The sequence below is a fragment of the Sipha flava genome, unplaced genomic scaffold (genome assembly GCF_003268045.1).
Source record: "Sipha flava isolate LNK unplaced genomic scaffold, YSA_version1 103_pilon_pilon, whole genome shotgun sequence".
Lineage (NCBI taxonomy): Eukaryota > Metazoa > Arthropoda > Insecta > Hemiptera > Aphididae > Sipha > Sipha flava.
The window spans coordinates 2018054-2033676 of record NW_020271717.1 but is presented as its reverse complement, the minus strand read 5'-3'; the positions used below and the strand labels follow the sequence as shown (position 1 = coordinate 2033676).

At 35.7% G+C, this 15623-nt stretch overlaps 1 protein-coding gene across 2 annotated transcripts; it reads right to left on the bottom strand.

Annotated features, from left to right (window-relative positions):
* Positions 1-273: 273 nt before the first annotated feature.
* LOC112681842 lies at positions 274-15057 on the bottom strand. Of its 2 annotated transcripts, none has more exons than XM_025552172.1 (5): positions 13414-15051; positions 6167-6630; positions 5347-5561; positions 5059-5243; positions 274-1255 (listed from the first exon to the last, which is right to left on the bottom strand). In XM_025552172.1, the coding sequence occupies exons 1-5, from the start codon at positions 13980-13982 to the stop codon at positions 994-996; spliced, it is 1695 nt and encodes a 564-aa protein (XP_025407957.1). In that variant the 5' UTR covers positions 13983-15051; the 3' UTR covers positions 274-993. The 2 variants fall into 2 exon arrangements, with proteins under 2 accessions (XP_025407957.1, XP_025407952.1); XM_025552167.1 differs by lacking the exon at positions 274-1255 and adding an exon at positions 3059-3484 and having other exon boundaries at positions 13414-15057.
* Positions 15058-15623: the final 566 nt, after the last annotated feature.

Below are 15623 nucleotides of genomic sequence, written 5' to 3'. Positions count from 1 at the left end.
TTATCAAACACGTTGTTATATATAATTTGTATTATATAAGTAAAAAAGTTTTATAATTTAAATTAGTAAACTAACGCACGAACACACAAACTCACACATACGCGAGTGTGCATGTTTGCAGTGTCGGATCTAGGGGGGGGAGCAATTGGGTATGCTTGCCCCAGGCGCAGTTGGTATAAGAGCGCTATTAAGTTAATGAAAAATAGAAAAAATCATGAATATACCCCATATATCCGCCTTCGGACGCTAGATTTTTAGGATTTTTTTTTTAGATTTTTAGGACGCTGGATTTTTATTAGCCCCGGACATCAAATTGCCTAGATCCGGTACTTTATGTCTGCGTGTATTTGCGTGTATAAAAATTAAACATAAATTCCGAAACATAAATATCTAATAGTAACGACGCGATAGTTTAGAAAAAAAAATTGATTATAATTGAATAATATTACAGTATCTAAAATATTATATTTAAATTATAGGTACTACATAAACACGTGTAAATATAAAATACTCGATCAGAGATATTATTTTAGTATTATGTCAATTGTAACATACTTTTGCGTTAATCATATAAATCATATAAATGAACATATATGAAAAGTAGATATTAAAAAAGAAATGTGGGAAAAGGAAGACAAATAGGAATCTGGAACACAGAGATAATACGACGTTACGTTTAAAAACAGATTTAATTAATTGCTCAATGTCACGGCCGATGGATATTGACTTGCAGTGTAGGTATTTATATAGATTATAAAAATGTAAATGAAAAATTAGGCCGGTTGAGATGATCCGAAATGCGAATTTAGAATTTTAAATTTCGATATTTATTTATAATAAATTATATATATATATATATATATGTATGGCTAGATCAATGAACGTCGATGACAGTATTGTTGTACTTTTGTTTTATTACTTATTAATTGAATTTTTTTCTATTATCTAATGTAAAAATGATAGTGGGAATCGTTGCGAAACCTGCGGCGCATCTTAAACCGGAGGTTGTGACGATTGCTTTCCCGATCCAAACTTTCCGGTAGATGACGACGAGGATTTTATGCGAAGAGGGCTCACCGTTGCTGTGTACAACGGTTTGTTGTTGGGTCTCCGTTTGAGCGATTCCCGGCGTACCGTGTACGACACCACAACTAGCACGGACACCAATAGGACAGCCAACACGTTCACCACCATCGGTTCCTTGTTCAAGTGTAATTTCTGTTTGATCAGCTCGGATAATACCCGTTCATCGTTTCTAAAAAACAACAAGAAAAAAATATTAATTATACTTGTATTACTATGTATTCATACTACACCGATCAAAAAGAAAATAATATTTACAGGTTTTCAAGTGTAATGCGCATGATATGCATTGTTGCACCATATCTCTAATATTTTACTAGGCACCATTGTAAATATAAACATTAAGCATTTGTGTGTGCATTGTAGATAGATATACCAAATGAAATGTTTGAAAACTAAATTACTTATTTTAATAATTATGTATTTAATTATAAACTATATTATACTGTTGTACAATACAGTGTGAAGTAGTTAATGTATCATATTTAAGGCGCGGAACGGGATATTTTTGCTCGATTGCAAAATGAAAAAGTTTAAACGTAGAAAATGCGATTTTTTCATAACTAAAAAAACATAGGATTGTGTTTCGACGTAAAGAAAAAAACTTTTCATTCATTTATATTATCTGGATATATTTTGAACAGAATATTGAAAATTAACTTTTTACAAGATAAATTCCAGCTAGATCAATAGTTAATAAGTACGAATATATCTATTGTTGAAACAACTTGAGTGATCTCTGATAGTCATACAGACATCGAATAAAATTAAGTAATAGTTAAGTAATAATTAATAATTAGTAATAACTAATAATTAAGGATAAATGTTGAGGTTCGTAATTTATTGTTCACAAAGCATTTGTTATTAATTATAGACATATAATAGGTTGTAATAGGTATAGACATAATTGAAATCCTTAATTGCAAATTAAATGTGTTTCAGATGTAAAATACTCTAAGACTGACCGCAGCGTTGAAACGATGTGTATACTACGCACATCCATTTACAAATGATGGCAAACAAAGGCAAAGTGAAAAGAGGTAAGGAGACTGAATAGGTATACAAGAAATTACACACCAACTCGCATGATATTTATATATAATAATAGACCCCAAGCGTACCTCGCTGTACTCGTGTATATATTGACGAGGACATAAAACGCAACAAACTTTTAATGCCATAAGAATACAAGCTGTTAACCGAACAACGCGAAAACGTAGGTATTGTTGAGTTCCCAACGAACACATCGCAATTACGATATCGTACCAGTATTGTACGAATCGGTCGCCGTTGTAGCGCAGTCGCGTTTTAACGTATTAATGTGCACGAAACATGACAGTGTAACACGTGGTATAAAGGTATTTTCGACTTTCGTGCGAGTGAATTCCCGATCGTGAGTCAACCCGTTACGTACACATTCGTCGCCGAAACCACACCGCACCACCACCACCACCACCATAAGCACCATAAGCACCGACACCGCCGCCTTCTCAACCTTCTCCGTTAGACGTGCACCAGTGATAATAGTAACAGTAGTAGTAACAACGATAATAATAAAGTAGTGGTATACCCAACGACAGACTTCCGAAACCGTCCGCCGATTAGACCGTAGAGCTCTGGTTGTAATGGACAGGTACTGTTACGTTGTCGTGCGCGTGAAATCAGTTCAACAGCCGTCGGTAGTGCTTTGATGTCCTCTAATTTTTAAACGCCGTCGTCACGTTTCTCGAAAGTCGCAGAAGTGTTAATATCGTATTGTATACGTATACATATACATATATATATATATATATTTTAGATGCATAAAGACGAAAAGGACCAGGCGTCAAGTACTTTGTGACATGTTACACGAATAATACGTCTGCGTGTTGGTCTTTCGATTCGCATACTTTGTACGTACACGTGCTTATATTTGCATGATTGTATATTGTAATAATATTGTATTGGAAGCGGCTCTTTTGGGTTTGTTTATTTATTTATTTATTTATTTATTTTTTTTTTTTTGATTAGTTTTTCAACGTAATATTATAATGACAATAGTCTAGAAGTGTGCATGTGCGTCCAAAGCGTTGCAACGCGTTCAGTCGCAATGACGCCGTTCTTGTCGCCATCGGATCACATTCTGCCGTTTCGGCCGCTATGATCCGCGACCGCACCGTCCGCCGCCACCGAAGACGGGATCAGCTGGAATGTCTGACCGCCGTTCCTGCAATATCTTAAAGCGGACGGCCGCGCACCACTACCGTGGGTTTTCCTCTGCAATAATAGCGCGGCTGTGACGAACACCAGAGTCAACATCAACAGCACTCCAATGACGTTGGTCACGACCTGTTGCGGTAGCTCGCGTTCCTGCAGCGCAGGTTTGCCCGAGAACGACGACCACTGTTCCTGTTGCTGGTGCCTAATTGATTCATGAATTAAGTTTATCGGTAAATACCATATGCCAATTGCGCTACACACATATGCATAACATGTATGTATTTGTCGGTTATGTATTTTATAATAACACGTACAGGTAGTGATCCTCGTAGGTACCTACTTTTATGCCTCAGCTGCGCATATATCATAGAATTAATTATACAGTATTGTCACCGTTGAAATATACAATGAAATGTATATTAAGTTAATTTTTGTTGAACAATAAAGATGGCGAAACCCTGAGACTTAACCCGATTGTCGTGCAAGTAACGGGACGTAATTCGAACTTTGTGTGCATCACTGAGACGTATAGACTGTAGTCGTATAGTTTGCACACACATATAAAATGAATGGTATGAAAAATTCCAAATTTTACAAAAATTGAGTTCAAATGAAGATTGGAGTAATATCCTTGTCTTATTGAATGAGTGATTCACTCAATAAAATAACTTAAAACATTCTCGAAAAACATAGCAAATCTTATAAATCACTGAAAAATCGCTAAAAATATGTGTAGATGAAAAAATGTCAAAGTTTTTCATTCGGATCATTGATTTTAGAATATAATGTAGAAATACGCCATTCTAACGTTAAAATTGATAGTGTCTACGTAATAACCAGAGTTTAAAGTGGCAAAAAATAGCTAGGGGGATTCTAATCCATATATCATTCTCAGCATTCCATACAGTTCCATACAAGTAATAGATAATTAATTACAAATAGGTAAATATTATATGTTAGCTAACAATTTCCTCTACAAACTATTTAGGTATGTGCAGTAAAAATGTATAAACTTGAAAATTACTTACTTATTGTTTTAAATATAAGTAAGTAAGTAAGTAAGTTATTGTATTAAATATAAGTATATATTACTATATAATTTATATTTAATTTTATTTGTAGAATACTGTTTAACACCTAGTGACATCAACTATGATTATTTTTAACAAACAGTTGAGTGTTTCAGTAAACTTCTCGAAGAAATGTTAAAGGGGACCCTTTATAAGCACTGTGAGGTAGGAGGACTGAGTCATCTTCTACCCTCCCCCCCCAATTTAAGCCCTGAGTAGGACGCAGCCACTAGACATCGCTAAAATCATTTGAATTCGACTTGATAATTAATTAATAATTTTCTATTATTGAAAACCTATTTTTATCAAAGTGAAAGCAAATAATTAAAGCCATGTCTAGTGGCTGCGTTCAAGTAGACATTTACATTTATTAAAAGGATGATCACCATTTAATAGCGTACTTTTATATTCTAAAATCAATGATTAAGATTTGGATAACCTTTGATAAAATTAACTACTGCATATCCTGTATTCAATTTTTTTTTTTTTATCGTAATAGATAATGAGTAAAGTTTTTTATGTAGCTTTATCATAAAAAGAATAGAATACAGAAAAAGAGAAAAATATTCATCGTGGAACCGATAAATATGTTATTTCTTATTTACTTTTTTTATTTCTTAAAAATTATCTAAAAACACTCGCACACACATATTCCTGCAATGAAAGTAATATTTTATATCTTAAATCCTTAAAACGAAATACAAACCCGTTATTGTTGAAAATCGTGAAGTCTGCGCGTTGTTGAAGTCCAGTGAGACAAGTGGCTATGGCCAGGGTGAACGTGCACAATCCTAGAGTAGCGTGTATAGGCGCGAAACATCGTAAGCGACATACGGCTGTCGCGCCACGGCAACACAATAACACCACGAATGTGAACAATCCAAGAGTGAACTGAAATAAAATATTATGTAATTAAAATGTAAGGCCCGGCACGTGTCGCAAACTGGATGACAATATACATGCTACGAGCATCTATAATATCAATTATATTTACCTGTATAACAAAAAGTGAAACTGTCAAAAATCCCATCCAACTGTGTAAAGAATACAAATGCGGCAAATGTTTTAAACGGTGATATTCCATGGCAGCCACTGCTCCAAACACCACACATGGTACCGTGGCTAAATGTAATAATCCATGTGTTAACTTCACGTAAGTACCTCTGCATGAAGTTGAACATCCGGCAGCCATTCTGTATACCAATATAGCTACGCATATATGGAAATATAATATTATGAGTGAAAGTGATAAACCGAAAATTTAAAAGGCTTTATACATATAAAACTAAATGTTTATATATATACGGCTGTATAGAAGTTATCGATTAGAACGTTCTCCCTAAAAGATAACAGTTTGTCAATTTGTATTATTTTAAACGCGGTCCACCTTAAAATCTAATTACTATTACTTAGTTTAAACATGTACGAAGACACAAAATAGATTGAATAAACCATTTCAAAAACCTATTTAATATTAATTTGTTTATTTCATTACACAGTCTTCACATTACATTAACTATTTAACTATTAGAATTTAAAATCTTATTACAACTTTAGTAACTTGTTAAAGTTTTAACATTGCGTTAAAATTAAAATTAATTTTGCGCTTATGTACATAAAATACGCTCATAATTTTTCAAACTACTTAATGCGAGCGTTTTAATTATGTACAGTTATTTTATAAAATGTTTTAATGACATGATTAAATTTTAATTAAAAGCCGTTTGAACGTTAAAATATACAATAAGTACGCACTGAATTTGATATATGTTTATATATTTTTTTTGTGGGAGTAGTGATTTTTTTTAACTTACAAAATCCTGTTAAGGTGACAAACCCGATCGTCATCAGAGTCGGGTGTAGGTTGAATCTTCGATCTTCGATCAAGATATTTGAAGACGACGAGTTCAGCTGTGCGGATTGCTGCTGTTCTATCGTTGTCGCCTCAGTCGTCGTAGTAGTTATGCTAATGTCACCGTTGAGTTCGCCGCCGGCAGTGAAGTTTTGCGGGTGCTTGTAAGTAAAAACGCCAACAGACAGTAGTTGCTTCGGAGTTTGTGGCGGCCAAGGCAACCAATTTGGATCGTATCCACCTCGGTAGGCCATAGTCCAATATACGGTTGTGCCGGTGACAGCTAATAGCAGAATTGTGCATGCCGTTACCAGTACAACGTACTCAAATGTGGTCCCACACCCCAAAGCTGCTTGCGAGTTGTTCGTTCCGGGATCCTCCACGTCCGCTCCACCTCCCGCACCACTGCCTGTTGTATAACGAGACCTGTACACAAATAAATTAACAAAGCTTATTTAAATGGTTTAATAGTGTTTATAATTTTAAAAGTTATGTCAACATTAGTTTTTATCGTATTTACGTGACTATTGAAAATAGATTTTCCCTATCTTTAATAAAAAGCACGGTGTGTCATAACGAACGATAAAACAGTCGACTCGATTCCCGATTATTCGCAATTCTGTTCACCTGAGCCAATAAGTGGCGTTTTTAAGTTGATCTTGTCTGATTAGTAAGAAAAAACTCATATGTTCTTATGAATTGACCATTTGACCATATTTAAGATTCATATGAATATGAATAATCAACATTTGATTGCTTGTAATATAACACGATCAGTTCATTTTATGAGTCACAAATCAAAAATAAATCAAGTTTTTTGTCAAAGCAAATAAAATAATTTGAATCGCTAGTTTAAATTTGACACTTCGGTAACTCTCCACTTTGTTCAATTTGTTAGTAACTAAATACGTATATGATTTATTCATGACGATTTCACATATTTCTATTTAATTCGTCATTTTATCGACGTAACCTATTGTTGTTACATATTAATTGGATATCGAAAATAGGGCACATAACTTTTAAAGTTTGAAATCGTTAATTGTTTTTTGAGTTAATAATATTTAAGATTTAACCATCTACACTTATCAAAGCAAATGTGTATGTTTTGTATTTATAATAAATTTATATTATATTGAAGAGGATGCACATAGATTTTTGATATTCATAAATCTTTGATATATATAAAAATGGTGTAACTTTACTTCAAGCAAATAATAAATTATACTGGCTACTTAGAAAAGTCCAAGGGAAAATTTTAGTAAGGCACAATTCACTGTGAATGCCCATTAGATAAATATTTTAGTTGAGGAATGTCACAGTAAATTAGATAAAAGTAGTCTAGGGCTACAATAACAGTTTGACGGAATTGCATAAATATTATTTAAAAAAAATGATTTTATTTTTCTGAGTAATTGGTATTACATTTTATATAAATAAAGCCTATATTTATGTATCGTCTTTAGAAATATAGGTTCAGCCACGCAAAGCTTTTTAACCAATCTTGATTAGTTTTACTATATTATGTTCAATAAGAGCTTTTTTTTATTTCAAAGTTATGTCTTGACTAAATTTTTTTTAAATAAAATAAATATATATATATGATATTAATTAAATAAATTGAATTATTTGTAATTTTTGTTAATGTTAAAATGTAATCATAAAACTACTTACAGTAAAAAAAAAACATTATGCACAAGAAATCGATAAAAATAATTAGAATTTGTAGCAAGGTAGGAGTCGTTTAATTTAATTTCTGCAACTGTTTACTTTTGAAAACGAAGAAACATCGTAATTAGATTTTTGAAAATGTAATTAATTACTTTGTGCAAAGAAAAGCAATAGTAACAGTCTTAATAAAATATGGTTAATACAATAATAATGATTATACCTACATTAAATTTCATATCAAAAACTAATCCATTACCAACAGAGTTTTACTTATTTTTGTACGTTATCAAAATATAATACTAATAATAAAAGAGTAGATACTGATCAAGTCTGAAAAGGAGGTTTTAGCAAAAATATATAACATACTGTAATACTAAAATAATAATGCTTCAGTCTATCATTGAAGTCCGTTTAAAAGGTCTATTATTGTGTTAAAAAATGTTTTTAATTTTATCATATATTTTAAGATATATATTTATAATTTTTAACTATGCCTTGATTTCTATAAAACGTATATTCTTAACGTTTATTTTTTAATCGTTATACATTTACGTATAAGATTTTAAATTGTACAGATAAATATAATTCGAGTTTTGATTTTTGTTTTCTATTTACATTAATGTTGAATCATTTTTTATAATAAAGGTTTGGTTTTTAATATTCACAATTAATTTATTATGAAAAGGTAATTTTTAATTAATGTATCCGTGCAATAAATTGAAATTATATTAACACATTTATTTTAACAATTGTGTCAACTATATCTTCACGCTACGATTTTTCACGCTTTCTCCTTCATTACGCGTATTATAATTCTTATTACAAACTTATTTCTATATTTTTAGTAGTTGGCTGATATTCTCATTACTTTTATATATTACGTATTATGTATAAAGTATACTATACGTGTGATTCGTTTTAGTCGTATTTTTGGCAACTCATCGCCTATAGGCGTTCGCGTCAACGGCATTGTTCACAATGCACACAAAAACACGAGAAAAAATTTTGTTAAAAAAAAAATCACATCGTAGGATTTTTTTTCAATTGTTAACTACTTTTATTTCTTATACCGTGTTCTTCGGTCCTCCATTCCTTCCTCACCTCTTGTCAGTCGGTTATGCATGCACGATTATCGAGATCGCCATCCACCGCCACCACCGCAACAACCATCCTTCCCGATCATTTAACTGTCATCGCGCAATATCCTAGGGAAATCGGCGCGATACGGTCTTGGAGCAGTATTTAGAAAAAGTATATTATTAAAGAAACGCCGACGTGTTTTATTAATAAAAAAAAAGACCAAGAGGATATCCTCGAACATTCCCGTTACCGCGCAATAGCACAGGTCATTAACACCACTATACAATATAGAGGGAGTGGCGGCGGCATGACGATCGATCGATTAAATTCATATAACGACGGGACTTAACGCATATACTTTGTAGGCATATTTATTCTGCGTAAGTGTGCTCTTCACACGTACAGGGTGATTATAATAATAATATTATTTTGAACCATGATTTATCAGGGAGCGATTATTTCTAAGTACTATTAGTAGGTAGTAAGTACACTTAGGTAAAAAGCATACTGTCTATACAATATTTATAGTTGTAAACTCTTCTTTTTATTATATAATCTTAACAAAATGTTTAAAATATTTATTTATCTTAAATCAGTGATTCGTATGATTTTCTCTGATTTCTAAAAAATGTAGGTATATAGATATTTTATCGGATCGTGTACCGAGATTGTTTATTTGAAAATAGAAATTTACTTGCATGCAATCATAAGCGATTAAAGTTTGTATAAAAAGGGGTGTAATTGAATTGTTTTTCTCGTACACACCTATATTATACATATTAATCGTTCCGCTACTACCTTTATACGTTCTTTTTATTTGTGTTATAAACGCTTATTACATTTCACGGTCGCTGTTATACTTATACTGTATTAAATTACAATGCATCGAAAATACAAAGGAAAATATAATTTTTTAAAAATATAATCAAACTTCTTTAAATTAAATAAATAAATACACTTTAGGTACGTATATTATTACGTGTAAGTTAAAAAAAAAAATAACAGAACAGCAGTAAAAAAGAAGTATACCGAAGTTTCGGCGGGAAAATATAAAATATATAGAATTATAAAATATTGTATCACGTTACTCCAAGAATTGTTTGTATTGAAAAACGTTTATCGTGATTTTTTTTATTTTATTCGGTAAATACGATCCCTCTGTGTATGATTTATTTATTTTATATAAGACAATATACTACACACAACAAGTGTAAACACATTATTATTAAATACCTATTATACTGCTGTAATAAGTATAATACTACGAGGGTTGATCGGTCGCAATTGTATCGCTTCGTATCGTGTTGAATGTGTATTATGAAAGCATGGTTTTGTTTTTACGTAAACGACCCTTTACGCGGTCGTAATTAGGATATCACATTGCAATGAATTTTGGGAAATAATACTATACTGCACGGAGTGTCCATCGCAACCGTCGTAAATGATGTAAACATATGCCATATATAATACATCATACATGGTTACAACGTTCTTATAAGTATTGCGGTCAATATAATTAATTGTTTATTATGTACGTTATTAAATCACTAACAAAATATGCGTACGATTTCAAATCAAATAGAAGAAATACGATGTACAGGCGACCGACCGAGAAATAGGAGCGGTTTTCAGTGACCGTCGCGTTTATTCCGAACGTGGTTTTCGTACACATAAAATGAATTTCATGACGTGCGTATGCATCATAATAAACTAATAATTACGTACGTTATACAAATTGTTTTAATAGAAAAATAGTGATACGACAACGGGGTGCGTGGTTGTTGCTGGTAAACATACTAAATTAACAATTTGCGTATCGCGCGCGTAGCCGTCGAACAAAATATTATACCTACGCGTCGAGCGGCGACTACAACAGAACGCAGTTGAACAGCAACAGAAATGGATTTAAACAATTACAATAGTATAGTATTAATCGTGATTAATTTAAAAAAAAAAAAAAAGGAAAAACTCTACCGTTACGCACACGCTAAACAGCGAACGGCGATTGCAAATTAATACGGCCTCGTCGTACATTATTCGTACGCGCTGCACCGTACGGGCAGCGGTAAAGTTTTAGTCGCGGAAGCTAAACGCGTAATGCACCATGAGAGTTTTATCAATTACAACATGTATAAACCGTATAAAACACACACGCACACGCACGGCAAATTGACATCAATTAATGCTCACACACGGCGTACACGTATATAAACATATACACACACACGCGCGCGCGCGCGCTCGCGCCCGTACATTTATATATATATATTAATATATTAAGATATGTGGTCCCTCGTCCTTCCTGTACAGTTTGTAACACATATTATATACAATTAGACGGTGATATTAATAATATAATATTGTTATTACAACGTTACTGCCGACGACGTAGTTCTCACGCGTATAAAATACACACGTCGTCGCTGTAGGATGAAAATGTGCAGCGATCTGTACAGTAGTTACACCTATACACGTGTTCGTGTACCGCCTCGTGTATTGAATTTCTTATATTTTAAAATTACATTACGAAAGTATCATACGTTTATATGCACATATACTCGTATATACGAATACTCATTGTTTGGTATAATGCTGACCTATGAAAATTATATTTTAACGTATATTATACTATTTTCACGCGCGCGCGCGCGCAAATACACGCTCAGATATACATATAAATATATAAATTATACGCAATGAAACTTACTTGATATGACTTCCACTTCCCGAGGATTTAGATTTAGCCATCGTATAAATCTTTCCTATAGAGTATTTTACTATCGATATAGGTTGACGAATTATGTTCAAAATATATAATTACGCGTTAAACTGACAGTTTTAGTATAAACATATAATATTTTATAGAATATAGAGACAACTTATAATTTTATAATGAATTTGCTGGAATTTACTCTATTATCTATTCGTAGTGTCCGGATAGAGGACAGAAATTAACCGAAATAGCAGTCGAATCAATGCACATTTTAGTCGGTATTTATTAGGAAAAAAAAATCACAACTTGAAAATTAAAAAATTTTACTTTGCCCAAAATATTTAAAAATTAATATTCTATTGTTCTTCTTCTATTGACGCGCACTGTTACATGTATCACGCACACTGAACATAGTACTATTTATGTGTAAATTTAAGCCAATTGTGTAACTGAAGACCGTCTGTGGATAAACAACGGAGAACTCTGACAACAGACTCGCTGGCTACACCACTGCCACCTCTACTTCTGTAGTACCGATGATCATGATTATATAGTCTATATATATATATGCATACAGAATAATAAGTGTAACAACAATATCCGCTTTGGACACTTCCACCTCCAATACTATTACCACCGACAAATTATAGAATTATATAGCCTGTATATCCTTTTCAATAGTACTAATTGTACGTATTTTATTAGTAATAATAATAAAAAATTAAAGTCTCTCGTCGTATTGTGTTATATATATATATATATATGTATAATATATTTTATGATTGTTGAGTATGATATTGTAAAAGTACGGGTATAACTCGTTATAGTAAAAAGTAATTTTTATTTCATATAAAACGATTTATAACTATTTTCATTAATGAAACGTCAAGTCTAGATTTAGGGGAAACTCCATCGGCTCTCTCACATTTTATCGTTTTCACCGTTTCCCCGCCGTACACACGCCTTTAAACGCATCAACAACACTTTCATAAAGACACACCATTTAAAAATAAACGTGAAAGCCCTCCACCCACTACGGAACACGATTGCCATCGTGTATCCTCCCGTCAAAAATAAAAGCCTGACTCCGACTTTTACTTAAACGTAAACACTCACCTCATCACAGTGTCGCGTTGAAAGAGGGTGCAAGTGGAGACATTTTTCCGAATAAATGTTTTGAAACGATCTTTTAATTTGAGTGGTTCAATTTAATTGAATACATTTGTATTTATGAAAAAATACAATTTTAAACGCTTATAATTCCGTTTTAATCTTAAATTTAGAAGATGGATATTGACCAATTGATTTAAAATGTAGTATTTTTTCATATTAGACATATGAGCAGACGTGTACATAAATGGGAGGGATTTTTGGATTCCCCCCCCAGCTCTCCGAATTTCAGGAAAATAAGGTTATATGTAAATTAAATAAGTATAAAAATGTTAAACCATCCCCCCCCCCCAACAGAATATTATTTTGTCTACGCGCCTACATATGAGTTACACATTTATAATAGATTCTTGTCGACAATAACAATTTTGTAATAATTTCTATCAGTGACGCTTTTACCAACAACTTGATTTTTTATCGCCACATCGATAAAACCAATTACATCACAGATAAATGTTAAATTTCTTATGTTACAACCAAACAGTATTAAAACTTAACCGATACCTTCACCGCATTGCGAAAAATATTATTAATTAGTATTTATCTACAAGATATAGTTGTATTATAGCTCTCACTTGTCTTTTGATTTGCTGTCACCGTTGCCGGTCGCTGTGCCGGTGCCGGTGCCACCGGTCGATGAATCGTTGCCACCGCTCGTAATTTTCTTCGTATCAGCCGCTGCCTTTACGCCACCGGTCGCCGTGGCCGGTAGAATTCCGGACATGGCCAACACGGGCACCTGGTCGTCGTCGTTACCATCGCCGCCGCCGCCTTTGTTGTCGTTGTCGTCGTCGTTGTCGCCGTCTTTTTTCGTCTCGGTCGCGTCTTTGTTGGACGATTTCTCATCGTTTTCCGTTTCGTCCGGAGGTGGCAGCAGCCCGGCACCGTCGTCCGTCGCATCGTTGTCAGTCGCGCTGGCGGTCGGCTCGTCGTCCATCATCATGGCGCCGTGCGGTTGGCGGTTAAGGTGCACCGGAGACACGGGCGACACGGTAGATCCGGTGCCGCCGTCGTCGGCCGGCGTATTGGGGGTACCGGCCGCCGATAAGGGCACGACAAAGTCGTCGTCGGGTTGCGCGAGCGGCGCCGACGCCTCGCCGTCAATGGGCGGTGGCAGGAAAGTGGTGGTGTTTTGGTTGTCCATCGAAACGTTTAGAAAATGTTAAATGCCCGGTGTACAATGAACAACGCCGGACCCGTATGCAGAACGTGCGCCGGTTCGCGGTTTATAATATATAATATATTTAAATACGGTCGTACAGTGTTTAATATATTTATAATAATTATTAGAATTACTTGAGTTTTTTGTTTTTTTTTTTTTTAATTATATTTGTTTGTTGTATAAACTATGTACGGTTATTGAGCACTGAACGTTGCGTCGTGAGCAATACTATATGAACTAGAATTTACGGCAGTAGTTTTGCGTTGCTGTATTACGACGAGATCGTTGCCGTTGATGCTGCAGTCCTTGCTCCTGACGCACTGCTACCCTCGACGGCCGCTGTTCGCGCCGGTGTCGCGCCGCCAACGTGCGGACGGGGGAACGATGTATTTGTGGAACACGAGACGATTATAACCCTACTGCGCTGGTGCTGCTGTTGCTGCTGCTGCAGCCGACGGTAAATCATTTAGAGTCACTGGGTGCCGGGAGTTCTTGGTCCTTGGGTTTTTCGTGCGTGCGTGTATGCGCCGTTTAGGGCGTCCGCAGGCGGACGGAAAAAGAGTTATCCTTCTTCGCCTCGCTCGTCTCCGCGGTCGTCAACACCACCCTTGGTTCGACGAAAATATGTACGAATCACGCGGAACAACTGTTGTGTGCCCGTGTTTACACAACGATTTCTATACGCGGCGAACTGCTGTATATGGCCGGAGCGCGTTGCGGGTTTACGTGCTACACGGACGAGCACAAAATAATTACGATTACTACGCGGCAATCGTTTGCGTGCACGCTATATATTATATTTATAAATGTATGGGATACGATTTACAGATGCGATATACGTATGCGCGAGCGGACACAACCGGCGGACGTAATGTCCGGGGACACGGATACTACTGCTGCTGCCACAGCCTAGTGAGGTGCACGGCGGTGGCGGTCGTGGGAACGAGTCGGCGACGGGCGAGGGTGCGTGGCCGCGGAGGAGGTGCCTGTTTTGTCGTAGTCGCCGCCGTCGTCGTCGTTGTCGTCGTATTCGTCGTTGCCGTCGCAGCAGCAGCAGCAGCAGCAGCAGCAGCAGTAGGAGCAGCAGCACCAGCAGCAGTAGTAGTAGTAGTAGTAGTAGTAGTGGTAGTAGTATCAGCGGCAGCGGTAGGAGCAGCAGCAGGAACAGTGGAGGCAGGTAGCGGAAGGGACAGTGGGGTGGTGTACGACGGGAGGGTGCGGCGTAGCGGCGGCGCTTGGCGTCCCAGTTTTGTGAAGCGCGCGAGAAACTCGGTCCGGGATAGCCGTGCCTGAGGGTGAAGTGCGGCGCGGCTATTGACTCGGTGGCAGTGGGAGTTGGGTGTTAGCGCGACCGAGGCGGTGGTGGGATTATTACACGGCGAAGGGGTGAGTATCGCGCGCACAGTCGTCCCTGGATGCTGTGGATGCTGCGTGTCGCTTCCACTCCGGCCGCCAGAATCGATGATCCCTAGGATACGCGCGCGCCTGTAACGAGCGTGCGTGCGTGCGTCTCCGCCGCCGCCCACTACCGATACGCTATACGCGCGCACAAGCGTCTGGTACACACATACAGCATTGTATATTTGTTTCCACCCTATATACCGGCGAGGTTCATTGTCGTCG